The 20,208-nt window shown below is 40.7% G+C and overlaps 1 protein-coding gene across 7 annotated transcripts in view; it reads left to right on the top strand.

Annotated features, from left to right (window-relative positions):
* The window catches only part of NINL (ninein like), a 182,964-nt gene that overhangs the window by 57,661 nt on the left and 105,095 nt on the right, over positions 1–20,208 (top strand). For all 7 annotated transcript variants that reach the window (XM_078149681.1, XM_020987407.1, XM_078149684.1 and 4 more), the window contains exons 2-3: positions 975–1,168; positions 15,992–16,088. In XM_078149681.1, the coding sequence (XP_078005807.1) occupies positions 986–1,168; positions 15,992–16,088 (280 nt within the window). In that variant the 5' untranslated portion in view covers positions 975–985. The remainder of the gene's footprint in view (positions 1–974; positions 1,169–15,991; positions 16,089–20,208) is intronic.

The following is a 20,208-nucleotide window of genomic DNA, read 5'->3' on the forward strand; positions in this document are numbered from 1 at the left end:
AGGCTTTTTAGTAGGTGGGTTATAGGGCCAGTCTCATGCTTTAGGAAGATTATTTTGGAGCCATGTGGAGGGTGGATTGAAGAGTGGGAGGGGAAGGAGGGAGATTGTAGGCTGGGAAACTCTTTCTGTACCTCAAGTGGGGGTATTAAGGGTATGGACTGGCATTATGGCCATATGAGTGGAAAGATGGGAATTGAATTGAAAGACCGTGAAGGTAGGAACTGGCAACTGATTGAATATTACAGGTGAGGACGAGGCTATAGTCAAGTATGTCGCTGAGCTTAGGAACCTGAGTACTTGGTAGAATAGTAATGCTATCAATAAAAATAAGGCAATTTGGAGAGTAGGGTAATTGTTAGAGAGAAAACTTCAACTTTGAATATATTGAGTGTTAGGTTCCAGTGGGACAGGCAGGCAAAAATGAGAGAGAGATTCTTCCCCATAGATGTTTCTGGTTAATCTATTTGATACATCTCATCCTTTTGAATTATGTTTTACTAAATATTATCAATCGTATTGTTTTACAGTAGAATGATGAATATGACATAGCGAAAAAAACAGTGGCTTTGGAGTCAGAGGGTCTGGGTTTATAATCTGGCTCTGTTCCTTACTCTGTGACCCTGTTTAAGTCAGTTTACCTTTCTGGGCCTCAGTTTCCTCATTTGTAAAATAAGGCGGTTTGGATTAAATGATTTCTTACGTTCCCTTCTAACTTTAAATTCTGTGTTTCTATGGATTTAGTGTTCCTATTCAGTTCCAGGGCCACAATGATGTTCTTCTGATTTCTTTTGTCATAGGGGAACAGAATTTTCCTATCTTTGTAATCCTAAGGAGGGCTTCTCTACAGAGCTTCATATCATTTCCTGATGGGTTGGGAAATTAGGTTGACTAATTGTGTGTGTGGGGTGGGGTGGGGAGTATAACAATTTTTCTAAATATGCTACTTTTTCATTTTCTTGCATTGACTCATGTAGGGTGCTATGGGATGGACGAGGAAGAAGAGAACAAATATGTGTCCCAGCTTAAGGAAGTCTACAGCAGTTGTGATACGACTGGCACGGGATATCTGGGCAAAGAAGAACTGACAGAGCTGTGCCAGAAGCTTCATCTGGAAAGACAGCTGCCTCTGCTTTTGCAGACACTTCTTGGGAATGACCACTTTGCCAGGGTTTGTGTTTAATCTGACATTATTATCCTAGAAGTGATTTGCTAAATGGTGATCATGTATGGTTGCAGACTAGGTCTTATGTGAGAAGTGTCATGTGCACTTAATCCTAGCCTACATTTATGTAGCACTTTATGGTTTACAAATGATCTTCCATTCAGCATCTTTTTATTCCTCAGAGTTTGTGAAGGGGGTCTTGAAAATATTATTAGTCTCATTTTATAGTGGAGGAAATGGATTCAGGGAAGTGAAATTACTTGCCCAAGGACACACAGTAAATGGCAGTACTGGGGCTCAAACCCCGGTCCTCTGATTCCAAACCCAGTGCTTCTTCACTCCTGACGTCTTTGTTTGAAGCTTATAATGGAAGACAAAACTGATGAAGGTACTCAGATGGAGAGTAAATCAATACAAGAGAATCCAATATTAGCTTAGTCAGTCAGTCAACAATTATTAAATGTCTACTATATGTCAGGCACCTTGCTAACTCCTGGGGATATAGAGAAAGGCAAAATCTCAAGATGCTCACATTCTTATGGTGGTGGATAATATGCAAATAGGACAAGTCAGTCAGCAATGTTGAATGCTAAAGAGAGGTTGAAGATAAGGAACTGAGAAATGACTATTAGATTTGAATTAAGAGATCACTGATAACTTTGGAGACCCAAGAAAAGAGAGTAGGGTCATGTAAGCTCAGAGAGGAGATAGTACACCGGAGACCAAGGTGATTAACAGTTCCTATTTAGGTAGTTTGATGTGTATAGCACTAAATCCCTAAATTAATTTAGGTTAAAATGTGATTTTTGTTGTGTTGGTATGTCCCAACATGAATAAAAAATTTATTTCTAGAGATTTGTCTTCCTTTATTTCTAATTCTCTCTTCATAGCAGGTCAGATGAAGACAGAGACCCCTCTAGATAGGATGCTTACTAGTCAAGCTGTTAAACTATCGTTGTTCATCCTTCATGCTTGAAGAGGACTAATGACATCATGATGTTAAAGTCAAGAATAGTGTATTCAGCTGTGGCTAATCAGTCAGATATGAGCTCAGAAGGCTCAACCACAGGTCAGGCCTAAATGGTTTGAACATTTAGGATGGAGATGTCTCTAGATTCACTCGTCTTCCATTTCCTGTGTACTCTTGCAGTTCTGCTTTGCTCACAGAACACAGGACCTTCTTTGATATAGGTATCCCATGCTGGATGATCCTGTCCCAATGTCTCCCGAGTCTTACAATTGATCCTAAAGTTCTTCAGGAAGACCTGGAGAGTGTCCTTAAATAGCTTCATCTGACCTCTGTGCGAGCACTTGCTTGCCTGAATCTTCCATAAAATAGGTAAATGTATGTTTGGCATTTCGGCTACATGGCCTGCCCATCAGGGTTGTGTTCTCTGCAGCTTGAGAGAGCCTCAGTGTCTGGTACCTTATCTTACCAGATGATCTTCAGAATCTTCCTAAGACAATTCCAGTACTACCATTATTTTAACTAAGTTACATCTCACTTTATTTAAAAAAATCTTTTGCTATGTGTGATCTCAGTTTTTAAAACCTTGTAACAGGTTTTCCTTTGTTTCATGGATTGCAATAAAGCATGGAACTCCTGTTTTTGCACTGTTTTATCTTAATATGTAAAGCACAAGCTGCTTTTCATTGGTTCATTTTAATGTTGCTATTTATTACAAGAAGACAGTTAATAATTAAGATAAAAACTTTTAAGAGGCTAGAGAACATAATCAAAATACAGATGTCTCAGCAGCTGACTAGAAGAATCCTTAAGCAGTTGGGATCTAACACTGTGCCCTAAACCAGAAATATAGATTCTCTTTGGGTTCTGATCATTCTCACTGCCCACACTGCACATTATCAGGCAGAATCCTTTTTGGGCAGAGATTTAGATCAGGGTTATACACAGGTCAAATAGAGGTGAAGAATATGTGCTTTTTAAGGTGAGAAGGTAAAGAGGGTGTAAATAAATACTGAGGCAGCTGGGGGAGGGGAGTGGATTAGCATTCTGGACTTGGAGTCAGAACACCTGGGAATTATTTTGTTGTTGTTGTTGTTGTAGGCAGTGGGGTTAAGTGACTTGCCCAGGGTCACACAGCTAGTAAGTGTTATGTGTCTGAAGTCGGATTTGAACTCAGGTCCTCCTGAATCCAGAGCCGGTGCTCTATCCACTGCGCCACCTAGCTGCCCCCTGAGAATTATTTTTGGAAAATTTATTTTGAAGGGTAGACATAAGAGTAGGGTCAGGTACAACATCAAGAATAAGGGTACGACACTGTATAAGATCCATGAACAAACGCTACATCAGTAAAATAGTCAGAGAAAGACAATTGGACTGTCCCGGCAATTCTTGGACAGTTTGCTTCCAAAGCAGAGGAAAGAAAGGATTCTACGCTAAGCTTTAAGGTATCAGCTGCATGACCTTGGGCAGGTCTCTTCTTTCCCTCCCTTACTACAGCCCCTCTGTCAGGAATCGGTTCACTCATCTGTGTAATGAGGTGATTGAAACAGATGGCCCTTTCCAGCTTTCACTTTCTTTGTGTCTGTGTTTCTGTCCTGAGAACATACTGCCTTATAGAATCTAGAATCCTCCCAGTACATACAGCTGGACAGAGCAGTCACGTAATGCCAATTATGTACCACATGCGCTATGGGAACAAATGATACCCATCTTTAAGAGGTACCTTCTGTTCAGTCTGGAAGCTCTGAGCTCCAGTGATTGCTTGCAGGTCAGACACACAACTTCACAGCAGAGGGCTATGTAATTCCTTAATGAAATGAGGACCGTAGGTGGAGATAATTGCATTAAAGTTGTATCACCACTTCAAATTTCAATTAAATTCACCCAACATTTATTGAGTGTGCCAGTCACTGCACCAAGTGATACAAGAAAAACAGAGATAAATCAGTCAGTCTCTTATTGCCAGCAAGCTTAGAGCTTAACAGGAAGCGTAAGGTGTTCACAAATGCACATAATTCAGAGCATGAAAACATATGAGAGGCACCAAGAAGCTAAGTGCTGTAAAGACTGCTGTGCTGGGAGGTGTAGCTAAGACACTGGATGTCTTAAGTCAGGGTCCCAAAAAAGAACTCGACAAGTTAGAACATTGGGCTGAATGGTATAAGATTAAATAGCACCAAAGGAAAGTACTACAAAATAGATTGAAAATGTCAACTTTATAATAACAATGTGACGCCAGCTAAAATAACAAAACCTGAAGTTACATTGAGAGGTATAGTGTCCAGAAGGTGGGAGGTTATTCTCTTACTGTATTTTTTCCTGGTCAGACCACTTCTGAAGCATTGCATTCAGTTCTGGGCATTAGGAAAGTAACTGAGAAGGTGCCCAAAGGAGCACAACCAGAATGCTTAAAGGCTTTGAGTCTATGTCGGCTGAGTATTAGTTGAAGGAACTGAGTGTTGTTACATTAGAAAAGACTCAAAGGAACATGATAGCTATTGTCAAGTATTTGAAGGCATGTCATGTGGAAGGGAGATTAAATTGATTTTATTTGGCTTTAGAGAGCAGAAGTAGGGGTCATAATGGATTGAAGTTGTAAAGGGACAGATTTCAATTAAACATAAGGAGAAATGCCTAACAGTGTTTTGTTGTTCAGTTGTGTCTCACTTGGAAGTTTTTTTTTGGGGGGGGGCAGAGACACTGGAGTGGTTTGCCATTTCCTTCTCCAGCTCATTTTACAGATGAGGAAAGTGAGGCAAACAAGATTAAATTATTTGCCCAGGGTCATATAGCTAGTAAGTATCTGAGGCCATATGTGAAGTCAGGAAGGATGAGTCTTTCCTAACGATAAGTGGTATTACAAGAGTAGAGAGAATTGCCCTGGCAGGTGTAGTGGGTTTCCCCTCACTAGAAGTCTTCAAGCAAAGTCTGGGTTAACTATTTCTCAGGGAAGTTGTAGAAATAGATTCCTGTTCACTTTTGGATTAGGCTAGCTAGTTTTGAACTCCCTTCCGACTCTAAGAATCTCTGATTCTCTGATGATAGCAGAGGGGAGAGGGAACGAAAAGTCCAAGGTTTTGAATGTGGGAAGTTGGTTTGTTATCATCTACTGACAAAAGAAAATGAGTAAATCGAGGAGCAGTTTTTAGAGAAGGATAATAAAATCAGTTTGTGAGCTGCTTGGAGGGCATGAGGATGATATGCCACAGACAGACAACTGGAAATGTAAGTCTAGAGTTGGGAGGGAGATGAGGTGTTTGGGAGACATTTGCATACAGGCTGCAGCCATGCGAGTGAATGAGGTTGCTGAGGAGAGGGTCTAGAGAGAAAAGAGAAGAAGGCTCTTTGGAGAACATCCACCTAAAGGGCTAATGGGGTATGAAAGGGGCCTGTCTTCTTAGAGAGTAAAGCTGGCGGTGGGGACAGGAACTCTCCAGCTGCAACTTAAAGGAAGCTAGAAAGCAAAGCTGGCGATAAAATACACATGCCAGTAAAGGGATTGAGTCCTGGGAAATGTGTGGGAGAGAAATTGGCATCCTGGTATCAAGTTTTCATGTTGCTCAGACTACATTACTCTAAACTGGTTCTGAGCCTAGCTTTTAATCTAGATGTTGCTATGTATTTCTGGCCCCTCAGTTCAGCACTCTTGTTACCCTGCATGCTGATATTGGCTAGGTACAACTGATTCCTTGATTCTGGGCCATTATTTTTCAGTCTTTCCTTGAACCTTGGCCCAGGAGTATTTATCCACAACTCAGTGTCTACCTTGCTTCCATTCCTAGCCCATGAAACAGGAATCCACAGTGCAGTATCCTTGACAAATGGTCTTTTATCCTCTACTTGAAGATTTCTGAGAAATCTGTTACTTCCAGAGGCAGCCCATTCTACTTTTGAGGCATCTCTTAATGGGGAAGTATTGAGGGTGGTAGCAGTGGAAAAGCAGGACAGTTTGAGACGATGTTGTGAAGATAAAATCTAGAGGACTTGGCAGCTGCTTGAATAGGGGAATGGGGGAAGGGTTAGTCAAAAGTGGGTCTGGGGCAGCTAGGTGGCGCAGTGGATAGAGCACAGGCTCTGGATGCAGGAGGACCTGAGTTCAAATGTGACTTCTGACATGTAACATTTACTAGCTGTGTGACCCTGGGCAAGCCACTTTTAACCCCACTGCCTAGCCAAAAAAAAAAAAATTTTTTTTAAATTAAAAGTGATTCTAAGGTTTGTAGTTTAAGTAATTGGAGAAGGATCAATCAGGTTTTTGAGGGAAGAGGAAGATTTCAATTTTGAAGTGTTGAGTCCGAGATGCTAGCAGAACTCCAGGTAGAGATTTTGTTTTGTTTTGTTTTTTGTTTTTAGGCAATTGGGGTTAAGTGACTTGCCCAGGGTCACATAGTTAGTGTCAAGTGTTTGGTCTGAGGACAGATTTGAACTCAGTAGTCCTAACTTCAGGGCCGATGCGCTATCCACTGCGCCACCTAGCTGCCCCCAGGTGGAGATATTTAATTGGCAGTACATTATCCAAATCAACTTATTTTAAAGATGATATTGAATTTGCTGGATAACTGAGTAAGCTTCTGTTTCACTTTAATGATATAGTTTTGAGTAGAGTATAGTTTATTTGTTTTTGCTTTTTGGTGAGGCAGTTGGGGTTAAGTGACTTGCTCAGGGTCACACAGCTAGTAACTGCCAAGTGTCTGAGGCCGGGTTTGAACTCAGATCCTCCTGACCAGAATGAGTTCAATGTTCTTATCTGTCTACCGGACTGGTTCTTTTTTGAAGAGTACAGGGCTTTTGATCTTGCTACCACTTTCAGAGTATGTATAGGGTAGCCTGCTAGCTACTGGGAATGTAGGAACCTCTCCCCAAAAATACTCCATAGTCTCGACGAGATTACAGTTTAGTAAAGGCTGTGTCATATATTTATTGAAAGTATCCTAAGTGTAGTAGGTAACATCTAAACAAAGTGTTAGGAGAGATGAGGAAGGAGAGAACACTGATTGTTTCTGCTTACTTCCGTATCATCCCTTTACTTTATGGACATACGTCTAATAGTAAGAATTGGAGTAAGCAAGTTTTTGGTCATAAATAAAGCATTTGCTGATATGGGAACATTGTCAAGGAAGAATAATACCTAAATATAATAGAGACTTCTACACTTCATCATGTGGTCTGGGTTCTGGAAGACAGTTCTTCTGATAACAAATACCACCATTGCAAAAATGGTGGCCTGGGAGTTTCTCCTAATGTAAGTAGGATAGGATTAAAGGGGTCAAACATGAAGAAGCAAAGTCTAACTTTTCATGAGCAACACTCCTTTTGGTAGAACTGTATGTGTTCCCCAGACCCTAATTCTCTTCTTACAGCCACAAATTATTTATTCCACAGTCTAAGAACAAGTGAGTTTTATTAATAAAATTAATAAGGAATTAAATAAAATTAAAAAGGAATACCAAGGTAAGGAAATTTGAGAACTGACTGAGGGACTGATGAAGATGTAATGGAGGCAGGAGAACATTTCCTGAATACAGGGAAAATACTGTGTCAGGAACAAAGCTTTCAAATAGGAATCGTTGCTCATTTATTTACATAGCACTTTAAGGTCTGCAAAGCACTTTCCTCAATGAAGCCTGTGAGGTAGAAAGTGCGTTTCAGAAGTGAGGAAACTGAGTCTCTGAGGGGTTATGTAACCTACCCACAATCACACAGCTAATTGGTGTCTCGTGCAGGATATTGCAGCATGGGCTCAGTTTGTTATTTGGGTACTTAAAGGTTCATTTTTTACTGTTTCTCTTGACTGTGTCCCAGTGATGTATATCTACCTGCCCAGCACCCCTCATTGTTTTGAGAGTACATGCTCTTTGTCGTGACTTCCAGGAGGCATCTTCTCAGAGGTTAATTTGTCTCTGCTTCCCTCTTTGTTATCTTTCAGTTCTTCTCAGTGGTAGATTAATATTTTTCCTTCCAAACCTCTACTTTGTCATTATCTTAGATAGGCAGCATAATATAGAGGATAGAAAGTTTACCTCAAAGTCAGGAATATATAGATTCAAATCCTATCTTTGAGACATGCTGACTGTGTCACCCTGGCCAGATCATGTAACCTCTTAGTGCCCTAGGCCAGAGGTCAAACACATGTGGCCCACAACACTCCTGAGTATAGCCTGAACCCGATTAAAATGTAATGAGGAAATATTTGATAAAATATATAGTATAAAATATAAGACATGGATATTCCATTTTATTGCATTTATATTGACATGTACAGACACACCTTGGAGATATTACGGATTCCTTCCAGACTACTGCAATAAAGTGAATATCAAAATAAAGCAAGTCAATGGATTTTGGTTTCCCAGTGCATGTAAAAGTTATGTTTACACTATACCATATTCTATTACGTGTGCAATAGTATTATATCTAAAAAAAAATTGTACATATCTTAAAATGCTAACCATCATATCATCTGAGCCTTTGATGGGTCATACTCTTTTTGCCGGTGGAGGGTCTTGGCTCTGCTGATGGCTGCTGACTGATCAGGGTAGTGGTTGCTGAATGTTGGGGTGGCTGTGGCAATTTCTTAAAACAACACAAAAATGAAGTTCGCACATTGATCGACTCTTCCTCTCACTCGAACACTTAGAGGCTATTGTACAGTTATCGTGGCCTAATTTCAGCTTTGGTTGTATCTCAGGAAATAGGGAGGCCTGAGGAGAGGGAGAGAGACAGGGAACAGCCCTTTGGTGGAGCAGTCAAAACACATTTGTTGATTAAGTGTGTCATCTTATACGGGCACAGTTCTTGGTGCCCCAAAACAATTACAATAGTAACATCAAAGACACTGATCACAGATCACCATAACAGATATCATAATAATGAAAAAGTTTGAAATGTTGTGAGAATTACCAAAATGTAACACAGAGACACCATGTGAGCACAAAGCTGTTGGAAAAAATTGGAGCTGATAAATTTGCTGGATGCAGGGTTGCCACAAACCTTAAATTTGTAAAAACAAAAACCCCAAAAAACCCAACCCAACATCTGTAAAGTATAATAAAGTGAAGCTCGAAAGAACGAGGTATGCATGTATATGTTTATACACGTAATACATATATGTATGTATGTGTTATATATACACACAGACATGCATGTGTATAGTGTACACACAGATATATACCTCATTTCTTTGAGTTTTGCTATATTTATGTATGTATTATATATGTATATATGCATGTATGTATGCATGCAGCCCACAAGGATCCTTATGCATGGATTAATAATGGTTCCAGTTTCTTTTTGAGTTTGATACCATTCTAGATAGCTGTCTTAAGTTGTGGTGCTGAACTGCCCTGGTGGGAGGAGTTCCCTGTGTCAGTGAAATCAGATTGATTTCCCTTTCTTCACCTCTGTCCCTATCTACTTTGGTCTTAAGAGTCAGACCTTACCCATCACATTTAGCACCTAGAAGGGGAAAAACCCTGCTGGCTATCTCAGCCCTGCAGCCAAACTTAATGATTGAGATTTGGGGGAGATTTCAAGGTTAATTGTGCTGAGGGCTAGGGATGTAGATGAGATTTTGGGCAGCAGATGTATTGGGATTCTATTTCCCTTTTAGGTTTTTTTTTTTTTGCCTTGTTCAAAGACAATTTTTCTACTAACCTCCTTCTCTGATGCTTCCATCAGTCTTGGAGGCAAAACTGAGCTCTTGAAGAGGAGCCAGCAGGACTCAAGCTCTGGCAGGTTGTGCCTAATTTACTACTGAGGTTTTGAGTGCTTGGGGACCAGTGTTTGTCACCTGAGAATCAGCCTAGCTGAGGGCAGAGAAGTATCACTAGAAGTATGGCCATCAGGCCATGACTTTCTTTGGCCACAGAAATGTCTCCAAAGGTACAGAGGGATAGAGATCTGAATCAGAGGAAGAGGTACCACACAGATAAAAATGTTGTTGTTTTAGAAGATATAAAGTACAACAGAGGAACAAAATTACTTATTCATGGGATTATCAAGTTTTTCTGTAAATGTGGAGAGTGCTTGTTTTTCATTTCTACTTCCTGTTAACAAAATGCTAGCAAAGGCTGGTTCTTAGCCAGCAAATTAATGTGCCCTGAAATTACTGTGACCTCCTTTGGGGAATTTCCATGTATTTTGTTTTTTCAATACTTTCTTATTGACTTAGCAGGAGTAAACAAGTCAGCTTCTTTCTTTTGTGTTTGAATGTCCCAACACCTGAGCTAAGCAAAAAATTCTCCATTAAGAGATAAGTCCCTAAGCAATGGAAATAGCTTCATCACAGGCAGCTTGTCTAATGAGACTCCAATCTGAATGGCTGTCTTCCCTCCAATCCATTTTATGTATTGCTGCCTGATCCTAATACACAGCCTTGATCACATCGTTCTGCTCAAAATCTTCAGTGGCTCTACACTGCCTATTGCATTAAGTTGAGATACTTAGCTTGGCACTGAAGACTGACCCTCTACAACCTAAACTAAAAGTTTTGTCTCATACTACTCATGACCTGTACTCTCTAGCCAAAATGGTCTACTTGCAGTCCCCTAAACATATGCTAACTTGGGGTCAATAAAGACCCCTTTTCCCCCCAGCCAACATTTATGTAGTGCTTACTATGTGCCAAGCACTTCGCTAAGCACTTTATTATTATTATCTCATTTGATCCTCACAACAACTCAGGGAGGTAGGTGCTATTATATCCCCTTTTTACAGATGAGGAAACTGAGGCAAACAGAGGTGAAGTGACTTGCTCAGGGTCACACAGCTAATAAGTGTCTGAGACTGGATTTAAATTCAGGTCTTCTGACTCCAGTTCTTGTTTTTGTTTTGTTTTGGATAGGCAGTGGGGTTAAGTGTCTTGCCCAGGGTCACACAGCAAATAAGTGTCTGAGACTGGATTTGAACTCAGGTCCACCTGAATCCAGGGCCGGTGCTCTATCTACTGCACCACCTGGCTGCATACTTACTAGTTGTTTGACCATGGACAAGATAAGCCTCTTTGACGATTAATTTCTTCACCAGCAATATTAGTGATAATAGCTGCGAATCCAAGCCCTCTATTGATAATCCTTTTGAGATCAAGATGTGTGGGACAGTTCGGTATAGAAATCAATGCTTATTTATACCCTAACTCAAGTTCCTCCTCGCTAACCCCCTTCCCCTTATCCCATTGCCTGGGCTTTCAGGGAGTACAATCTATCCAGGGAGACGAAGGCATCCAGTATATGAGATTTTAGGTGGAACCTTTGTGTGAATTCATTAGAAGCTATAGGTAGCAGCTGAATGAGATGAGTAGGAATGGTTGGGCTGTGATCTGCATCTCTTCAAAGTAGGCTTGTGACTTACCTGGGGAGTTCTCTACCTACACCTCCACCTCTACCAGCAGTCTTCTTATGCTGGAAACACCTTCACCCCAACAGCCTTCTCCAAAGAGTGAGTTCCTCTTCCATTTGAGGAAGTACCCATGACACCCAAGCTGACCTCAAAGCTGGGACCCAACCCATAACTCTCCTACTTTTCTACCTTGCTCCTACTTTCCTCTACCCCTTTCTGCTCCTTTGGAACAAAGCTCCTGGAGGGCAGGGACTGTTTTTTTTTCCCACTTGTATTTATATTCCACAGTGAGGACTGGAATATAGTAAACATTTAATAATTGATTTGTATATTTTTCCATCTCTTGTTGAAGGGAACTTCTAAATGAGGGAGATCGTAAAAATCCATTTAATTATTTCAGGACTATAATGTCTGAATGCTTTTAAATGCTTTAAAAAATTTACAGAGTGCTTTACATTCTTTATTGTATGGTGACCAACTGTAAATTAACTTATTAACTATTCTCAGCAATCAAGTGATTCAAGACAATTCTGAAGGACTTATAATGAAAAAAGCTATCCATTTCCAGAAAAAGAACTGATGGAGTCTGAATGCAGACTGAAGTATTTTTTAAAAACTTTTTTTTCCTGTTTTTGGAAGGTCTGTTTTTTTTATTTTTTTTGCTTGCAACATGGCTAGTTGGAAATGTTTTGTGTAACTGTACGTGTACTATCAATATAAAATTGCTTGCCTTATGGAGGGGGAGTGGATAGAGAGATAGATTCTGGAACTCAAAATTTTAAAAAACAAATGCAAAAAATTGTTTTTACATGTAATTGGGAAATATGTATGTGCATATATATTTCCCAATTACATTTTAATCCTGTTTGTGGCATCCACAGTTCTCTGATATGTAAAACTTAATAGATTGGATAGGACTCCTGGGAATCTCATTATCAGGAAATTCATCATCCTAGGAGATTGAATCAGTCTTGGTACTCATAAATCATTACCCTCTACTGTTCTCTGTTTGGAGAGCCTGAGGGTGGAGCAAAAGAATGCTTCCAAAGCTTCTATTTAAAGAGAGTTTCTAAGCACCACATCTCTTCCTTTCCCACATGTTGCATTCCTTTGGGCTGGGGCTTTTTGAACAGGCCCCTGCAGTTAAGGAGTGGTGGGGGAGGAGATTCTCTTTTTTTTCGGCTTCCTTTTGTGTGTGTTTCTTCCCCCATTAGATTGTAAATTCTTTGAGGGCAGGGACCGTCTTCCTTTTTGTATTGTATCCCCTCCACTTAACACTGTGTATAGCACTTAATAGATGCTTAATAAATGTTTACTGACTGAATGGCTGACAGATTTGGAGGATGGTGAGAGAAAATGAAAACCCTAAGATGTTACAGAGATTCTGAGCCCGGGTGACTGGTGAGATGGTGCCCTTGACAATAAGAGGGAATTTTCAGAAGAGGGTAGGGTTTCAGAAAGGGGGAGATAATGAGTTCCATTTTAAGTTTGAGATATCAATAGGATATACAGTTCAAAACGTCCAGTAAGCAGTCACAGCTTTGAGACTGGAGATCAGGAGAAATTAGGGCTGGCTAACTGGATCTGAGAATTATCTGCATAGAGATAATAATTAAATCCTCCCTTTTTGCTTTCTCTACTTCCCGTATTTTCTCTGTACAACTCAACTTCCACTTAGCTGTCAAAATCTTCCCAAAGCACAAGTTAGATCCTGTCCCTCTTCTACTTAAGATTCTTCATTGGTTGTGGGCGTGATTCTGAAGAGGTCTAGGGGTTTTGGGGTGCTGGGACCCAAGATTGTGGTACCGGGCCCTGCCTGAAAGAATTCAACTCAAATCTTCTTCAGCCAGAGGAAAAGTTTATTAGTGGTAAAACATATAGTCCGGGTGACACCCGTAAGGAGGAGCGGGCATGAGAGGTTCTCAGCCTTATGGGCCTGAGATTCTCAGCCAGGTGACACCTGTAAAGACTAGCAGGCATGAGAGGTTCTCAGCCTTGTGGGCCTGAGATTCTCAGCATCTGAATGAGGGCCAAGGTGGATCTTGAATACTAAAGTAACTTTGGGTGGTCAGAGAAGGGGTTTGGGAAAAGGGTCTAGGTAAGAATTCTAATTGGGGAGGTCAGAGAGATTGAATAGACAATGGGAATAGCTAATGGAGGGAACAGGAAGGCAGAAGTTTGAAAGGTATCTGCACAAAATCAAGGTGGGGCTAGGACTTTCAAAAGGAGATAAAGGAGGGCCTTTCTGGGGCCTATAGGCAAAAGGGAGCCAGATTGTTTTAGGGCGCATCTGAGTAAGATTAAAAGGTAAGGCTAAGGCTTTCTAAGGGAGATGAGGGTCTGGGGCCTGTGAGTCAGATTACCTTTGGGGCAAAGGTTTGGGCTGCGCCCCCTTCAGATTCTACTCTTTGGCTTTTAAAATTCTTCACATTATCTCTAAGTTCTAGCTGAACTGGCTTGTTTGCTCTTCGTGAAATTGGCATTCCACTTCTCACCTTAATGTCTTTGTGTGGACTTTCCCCCATCCCTGGGATATACTTCCTCGTCATTCCTGACCCCTAGAATCCCTAGCTTTCTTCAAACCCAGCTATTATACCATCACCACTGGAAGCTTTTGCTGATTTCCCCTGATTGATAATGTGCTCCCTCTCTCTCTCTTTGTACTCCCCTCTCCCTTCCTCTCCCCTCAAATTAACTTGTATTTACATATTTTTGAATATCTTGTATTCTCTCAATACAAGCTCCTTGAAGACAGAGATTGTTTTTCTTTTGTCTTTGAAGTCAGGTGACCTGGGTTTGAATCCTGCCACAGAGTTGTGTAATGCTGGGCAAGTCATTTTCTTTTACACCCCGTAAATCTGTCAGCTTGAAAGGCTGTGATTTTTGTTAGTTAGGGAGGCTTCCCAGGGTGGGAATACTCTCAGCTCTTGTAGATTTCAGCCTGTTTACAAGTTGTAGGCAGTTATTTTAAGGTTAAATACAATGTAAAGGTTAAAATAATAGCAGTTAAATCAGATGTAAAATTATCTGTAAAATGAGGATAGTAATACTTTCACTACTTAACTTTACAGAGTGGTGGTGAAGAAAAAAAGCATTTTGCAAATCTTAAGTCTTATACAGCACATTATTACTAAATGAATGAAAAAGCATTTATTAAGCAGTTTTTACCGTATGCTGAGCACTGTGTTCAATAGTGGGGATATAAATACAAAATCAAAGACGGTCTCTGCCCTGAAGACACCATTGTAATGGGGGAGATTTTGGGGGGAGTGTTTATCCAGGGAGGGCTGTCAGTACTTTGGTCCAAAAAAGTTACAGGGATAGTGAGTAGGGCCTTAGGGAAGTAGATTTATATCCCAGCCAGGATTAACAGTAGAGTTGGTTTAATCATGGTTCGTAGTGTCTAGAAGGTGGTGAAGGGGGAAGGGAGGTAGAAGTGGTAGGGGGAAAAGTATATGCAAAAGCATTAGGCATGGGGGGCAAGTCTGTTGGTGAAGAGGCTATGAAGAAGGTGATTAGAAAAGAGGGACTGAAGGGGAAGCATGGTTGGTCCTTTCCTAAGTTGGTAGTCTGGTAGAAGCAATTACCAATCAGGAGAATGAGGCCACGGGAGGAAGTTCCTCCCTAGGCTAATAAAATGATTGTTAATGAAATAATATATTGTTATAGTCCTGTAAAAATAAAATATGAAGAACATAAGGAAGAATGGAAAGATGAGGTGATATAAAGTAAGATCAGCAGGACACTTTGACTACTATTACAGATATAAAAAAAATGAAAGCAAAGAAGGGGATATAGAATGAACATCTTTTGTTGGGTTCTGTTTTGTTAAATGCCCAGATTTAAGTAAGTTCTTTCTTTTATTCTTTGTTTTGTATATTTATCTGATGACTCATGTTTTACAGTTAATAGGTTTATAACTTTAAAATGTTTGTAAATTTAAAATGTTTAAAAGAAAAGAAAGAATGAATACATCCAGATTCCAAGGAAAAATTCAGTAGTTCTAAACATGGAAGCTTTTGGTTGATCAGATACTGAGAAACTGTTGAATTTGAAAAGACATTCAAAAAGCAGGGTGGAGGCAAAGAGCATAAAACCGTGAATTCGAAGATCGCAATTCTAATCTTGACTCTACTACTAGCTGGCTCTATGTCCTTGGGCAAATTACTTCACGTGAACCCTATGGGCTTCAGTGTCATCCATAAAATGCCCGGGGGGAGGAAGGAAGATTGGACTTGAAGAGCTCCTGGATTCCTTTTCGGGCCTAATATCCTATGAATCTAAAAATTTAGTCAAGTGATTAATCTGAAGAGGAAAGAGAAGGAAAAAAAATCTCCCCCTCCATGTGATGTTTTCGACGTAAAATGCCGTGTCCTATATCTAAGCTGTAATGCTGTGTGGGCTCTTTTGGACAGATGCAAACTACAACAGGGAGGAAAGAACATCAGATAGTTAAGAGCATTAGATCCTAATGGTTTCTTTTAAGGTGCTGAAAAGATTTCCTTCCATTCTTAAAATTTTCCCAGGTAAACTTTGAAGAATTTAAAGAAGGACTTGTGGCTGTATTGTCATCAGATATCGATGTCAGCACCTCTGATGAAGATAGTAGCTACTTGGAACCAGGTGAGAATGTGCCCCACATTTGTCTTTGACTTGTTTTCGTTCTTTGTTGTTGCATTTTGAGGCATGGTGTCTTAAGGAAAGAGCGCAGCCCTGGGGTGCAGGAAATCTTTGTTCTGTTTCCTTGGCTATCCCTGACTAGTTGTGTTGTGTGACTTTAATTAAGGCATAACTTTTGTATTTTTTCATTTCTTTATACATAAGATAGAAATACTTTCCTTATGTACCTCAAAGGATTGTTGTGAGGATTGAATAAAATAATGGATATGAAATGACTATTCAACAGAGCTTATGGTATGAGAGGAGAGATACTGGTTCTTTAGTTGACAGTTCAGTCATTTTAAATTAATTCAGTAGAACCCTGTAAAGGGGCAGCTAGGTGGATAGAGCACTGGCCCTGGAGTCAGGAGGACCTGAGTTCAATTCTGGCCTCAGACACATGATAACTTCCTAGCTATGTGACTCTGGGCAAGTCACTAAACCCCAGTTGCCTCACTTTAAAAAAAAAAAAAAAGAACCCTGTAAGGATTCTAGTCTTGGTAAGGGACAGATAGTACCATTCTTATGGGTTTCCCATGTTCAGATTAGAGTAATACTGTGTTTTAATATGTATTTGGGAGAGGGAAGTGGTTCAGCTTATGATATAACTAAATATGGGGTGTAGTGACCTACTTTATTACAAGATTTGACTGTAGTTTATTTGCTTCTAAGGTAAAATGATATATATTCTTATGATATGATTTCTGAGAGGCAGCATGGCCGAATGCCTTTAATAGACATCCATAAAGTCAAAATGCTCACTTCTCTGTTGAAAAACTCTGTGGCCTGGGCAAATTCTTAGTCTGTTTGAAGCTGCCCTGATATTGAAAGAGACAATGATTCTTCTTGCAATATGTGTGCTAAATTACAGCAGGGTTCATTCTCTTTCCACTGTTTCAGACAGAAAACTTGGAAGAAGATGATTGCTATCTGCAAGGGCTAACATTTGGCTGAGAGATTTCCCTTCTTTTGCTAGGCTAAAAAGGATAGAACTGGGAATAATAGAAGTTGCAAGAGGAAAGCTTAGGTTTGATATAAGGAAAATTTTCATGACAGAGAGATTCTCAAGTGCAGTGAGCTACGTAGGGAGGTAGTGAGTTTGCCATCATCGGGAATCTTCAGGTAAAGGCTGGATAGCTCGTCATTAGGGATCATAATAGACAGCATGTGGTGACAATGTCTAGTCCAACCCATGCCCCTCAAAAGAATGTTTACTACAGCATACCCAATAAATGGCTATCCAGCCTCTGCATGGAGCCCTTTAATGAAGGGATACCTATGGCCTCTCAGTTTCTCCTTTCCTCTAACCTAATTTGCCTCTTTGTAACTTCTCCCGGTTGCTGTTCTGTATGGGGTCATACAGAGCAGGTCTTATCATCAGTCCCCATGAAAAGTCTTTCAGATACCTGAAGATTAGAGATCATGCCCCCTCCCCAAACCCTGTAGAGTTTTCTCGAGCTTAAGCATCCCCAGTGTTTTCACAGAATCTTTAGATGCCACGACCTTGAGTTCCTTCTTCCATTGTATTGTGAGCTCATTGAGATCAGGGGCTGTCTTTTGCCTCTTTTTGTATTCCCAGTGCATATAGTGGGTGCTTAATAAATGTTTAACTATCCTTGACTGTTAACTTTTCCATCTTTGTTACCATCCTTTGGACTCTCTCCAACTTATCGGTTTCTTTCCTGAAATGTGGTGCCCACAGTGTTCTAACCAGAACAGAATACAGAAAGATTCTAATCTTATTCCTGGGATCTGTGTAAAATTGTAAGGTAGATTCTTGTTCAGGTAGAGATTAGACTAAATGATCTCTGAGGTTCCTTTCAGCTTTGAGAGTCTGTGATTCTGAGAGGATCCTACTATCTTCACCAATTTTAGACTTTTGGAAACTGCGACCAGGTTGGTAATGTCAATAGGACAGAACTAGCCTCTAACCTGTGGGGTCACCAGGGCCAAACAGAGCAGGCTAAAGAGAGGAGAGTCAAGAATCAAACACATTTAATTTTTTTTTAAAATATTTTTTAGGCAACTGGGGTTAAGTGACTTGCCCTGGGTCACACAGCTAGTAAATGTCAGGTATTTGGTCTGAGGTCAGATTTAAACTCAGGTCCTCCTGACTTCAGGGCCGGTGCTCTATCCACTGCACCACCTAGCTGTCTCAGCAATTTAATTTCAAAGTGAGGGAAGTGGCTTGCAAGCAAGGGCTCCTGCTGGAGCCCCACCCCTAGTGGGGGGAACCCGAGGCAGTGTGGGGAAATCTCAATACTTATATCTATGGTTGCACAGTGAGCTGTAGCCTTGACAATGAGGGGTAACAGTAACAATGTGACAAGTTTGATACATAGCAGGGCTTCATGACCAGAACTTGTCCAAGCTCAGAAAATGCCTGGTGCTGGTCAAAGCAATACAATAATTACATGAAATAGTTCTGGGATTTTGCTGTGGCTGAATTCATCCAGAGGGTTAGTGCAAAGGATTGTTGTTCTGCCAGGCTCTCAGGGCACGGCTTGTTTGCTGGGCCTTAGCTCTGGAAAATAGGGTATCCTAATATCTTGACAGTAAATAAGATGTTAAATGAAATTCTACTCAATGTCATTACTTCATTGTGCAGTTAATCTTTTTTCGGCTTCACTCTCCTAGTTGCAAATACTTGTTATCATCCAAATTCTAGAATAATGTAATCTGTTAGAGAAGACAGCATGGGCCTCTGAATCTCGTATCCTTGATTCTAATTTTGGCCATAACACTGAGTATCTGTGTGAGTTGAACTAAGTCGTTTAATATCTTTGTGCCTTAATTCTTCAGTTTGGGAAATATCTGTCATAATATACACAATATACACCTCCACCTGATAGGAATACTGAGAAGAATAATGAAAATCAGTTTGTATTCCCCTTCCCCTCCCCCCAGTGAGAAATGAGGAGTGGGAAGATGTTAACATTCATATGGTGTGTGAAGGAAGATAGGAAGTTAGGTCTATGATATATTAACAGGAAGTCTGGGAAAAGGTGAATTCATTGCCTTGCTGAGTGCTTTGCATCATCTTGGAGTAAAGAAGGCTTGATCTAGAGTGATGAAAGAAAAATATGGGAGTGCACTGACGTGGAAATCCCCACATAAATAAACATACAAAGTACTGGGCTAGGTCCTGAGGGAGATATAAAATTTAGATAAGACACTGACCCTTCCCTCCTGGAGTTCACAGTCTAGTTGGGAAGACTAAAAGGTAACTTGGATCATGGAAAGCTTTTTCCTTTTCTTTTTTTGCTGAGACAATTGGATGATTGGGGTTAAGTGACTTGACCAGGGTCACGCAGCTAGTAAGTATCTGAGGCTGGATTTGAACTCAGATCCTCTTGACTCCAAGGCCAGAGCTCTGTTCATTATGCCACCTAGCTGCCCCTCATGGGAAGCTTTTTGAAGAAGGTAGCATTCAATTGGGTTTTGAGGGATAACTGGGACGTATGAAACTTGGCAACAAGATGACCAGCAAGAAGGTGACCTGTGGGGGCAGCTTACTAGCTGTATGACCCTGGGCAAGTCATTTAACCCTGATTGCCTCACCAAAAAGCAAAAAAAAATTAAAGTATGAAAATGACAAGCAGCTAGGTGGCACAGTGGGTGGAGCACCAGCCCTGGAGAACCTGAGTTCAAATGCGGCCTCAGACACATAACACTTAGTAGCTGTGTGACTCTGGACAAGTCACTTCATCCCAATTGCCTCCCCCCCCAAAAAAAAAAAACAAAAAACAAAAAACAAAAAAACTGAGGATGACCAGGGAGGAAGTGGTGCGCTACTAGAGCCTTCTGATGAATGGGCCATCTAGGTATTCATCAAGCAGGAGGCAGAGGGGTGGGGTGAGGCGGGCCCCAAGTTCCGGGCCTGAAAGGAACACAATGTGAGGTTCAGATGTCTCGTGAGAAGAGAGCCTAATGTAAATGTAAAATGGCTGGAGTCAGTGATGCCAAAAGCTACAGGTCAAGGACAGCATGGACTGAGGACAGGTCATCAGATGCAGCAGTTAAGAGATCGCAGATATCTTTTGACAGAGCAGTTTCAGTCAAGTATATGTGCTTCCCCAGACTG

Source organism: Phascolarctos cinereus, unplaced genomic scaffold, assembly GCF_003287225.1.
Source record: "Phascolarctos cinereus isolate Bilbo 61053 unplaced genomic scaffold, phaCin_HiC Scaffold_2;HRSCAF=192, whole genome shotgun sequence".
NCBI classification, from domain to species: domain Eukaryota; kingdom Metazoa; phylum Chordata; class Mammalia; order Diprotodontia; family Phascolarctidae; genus Phascolarctos; species Phascolarctos cinereus.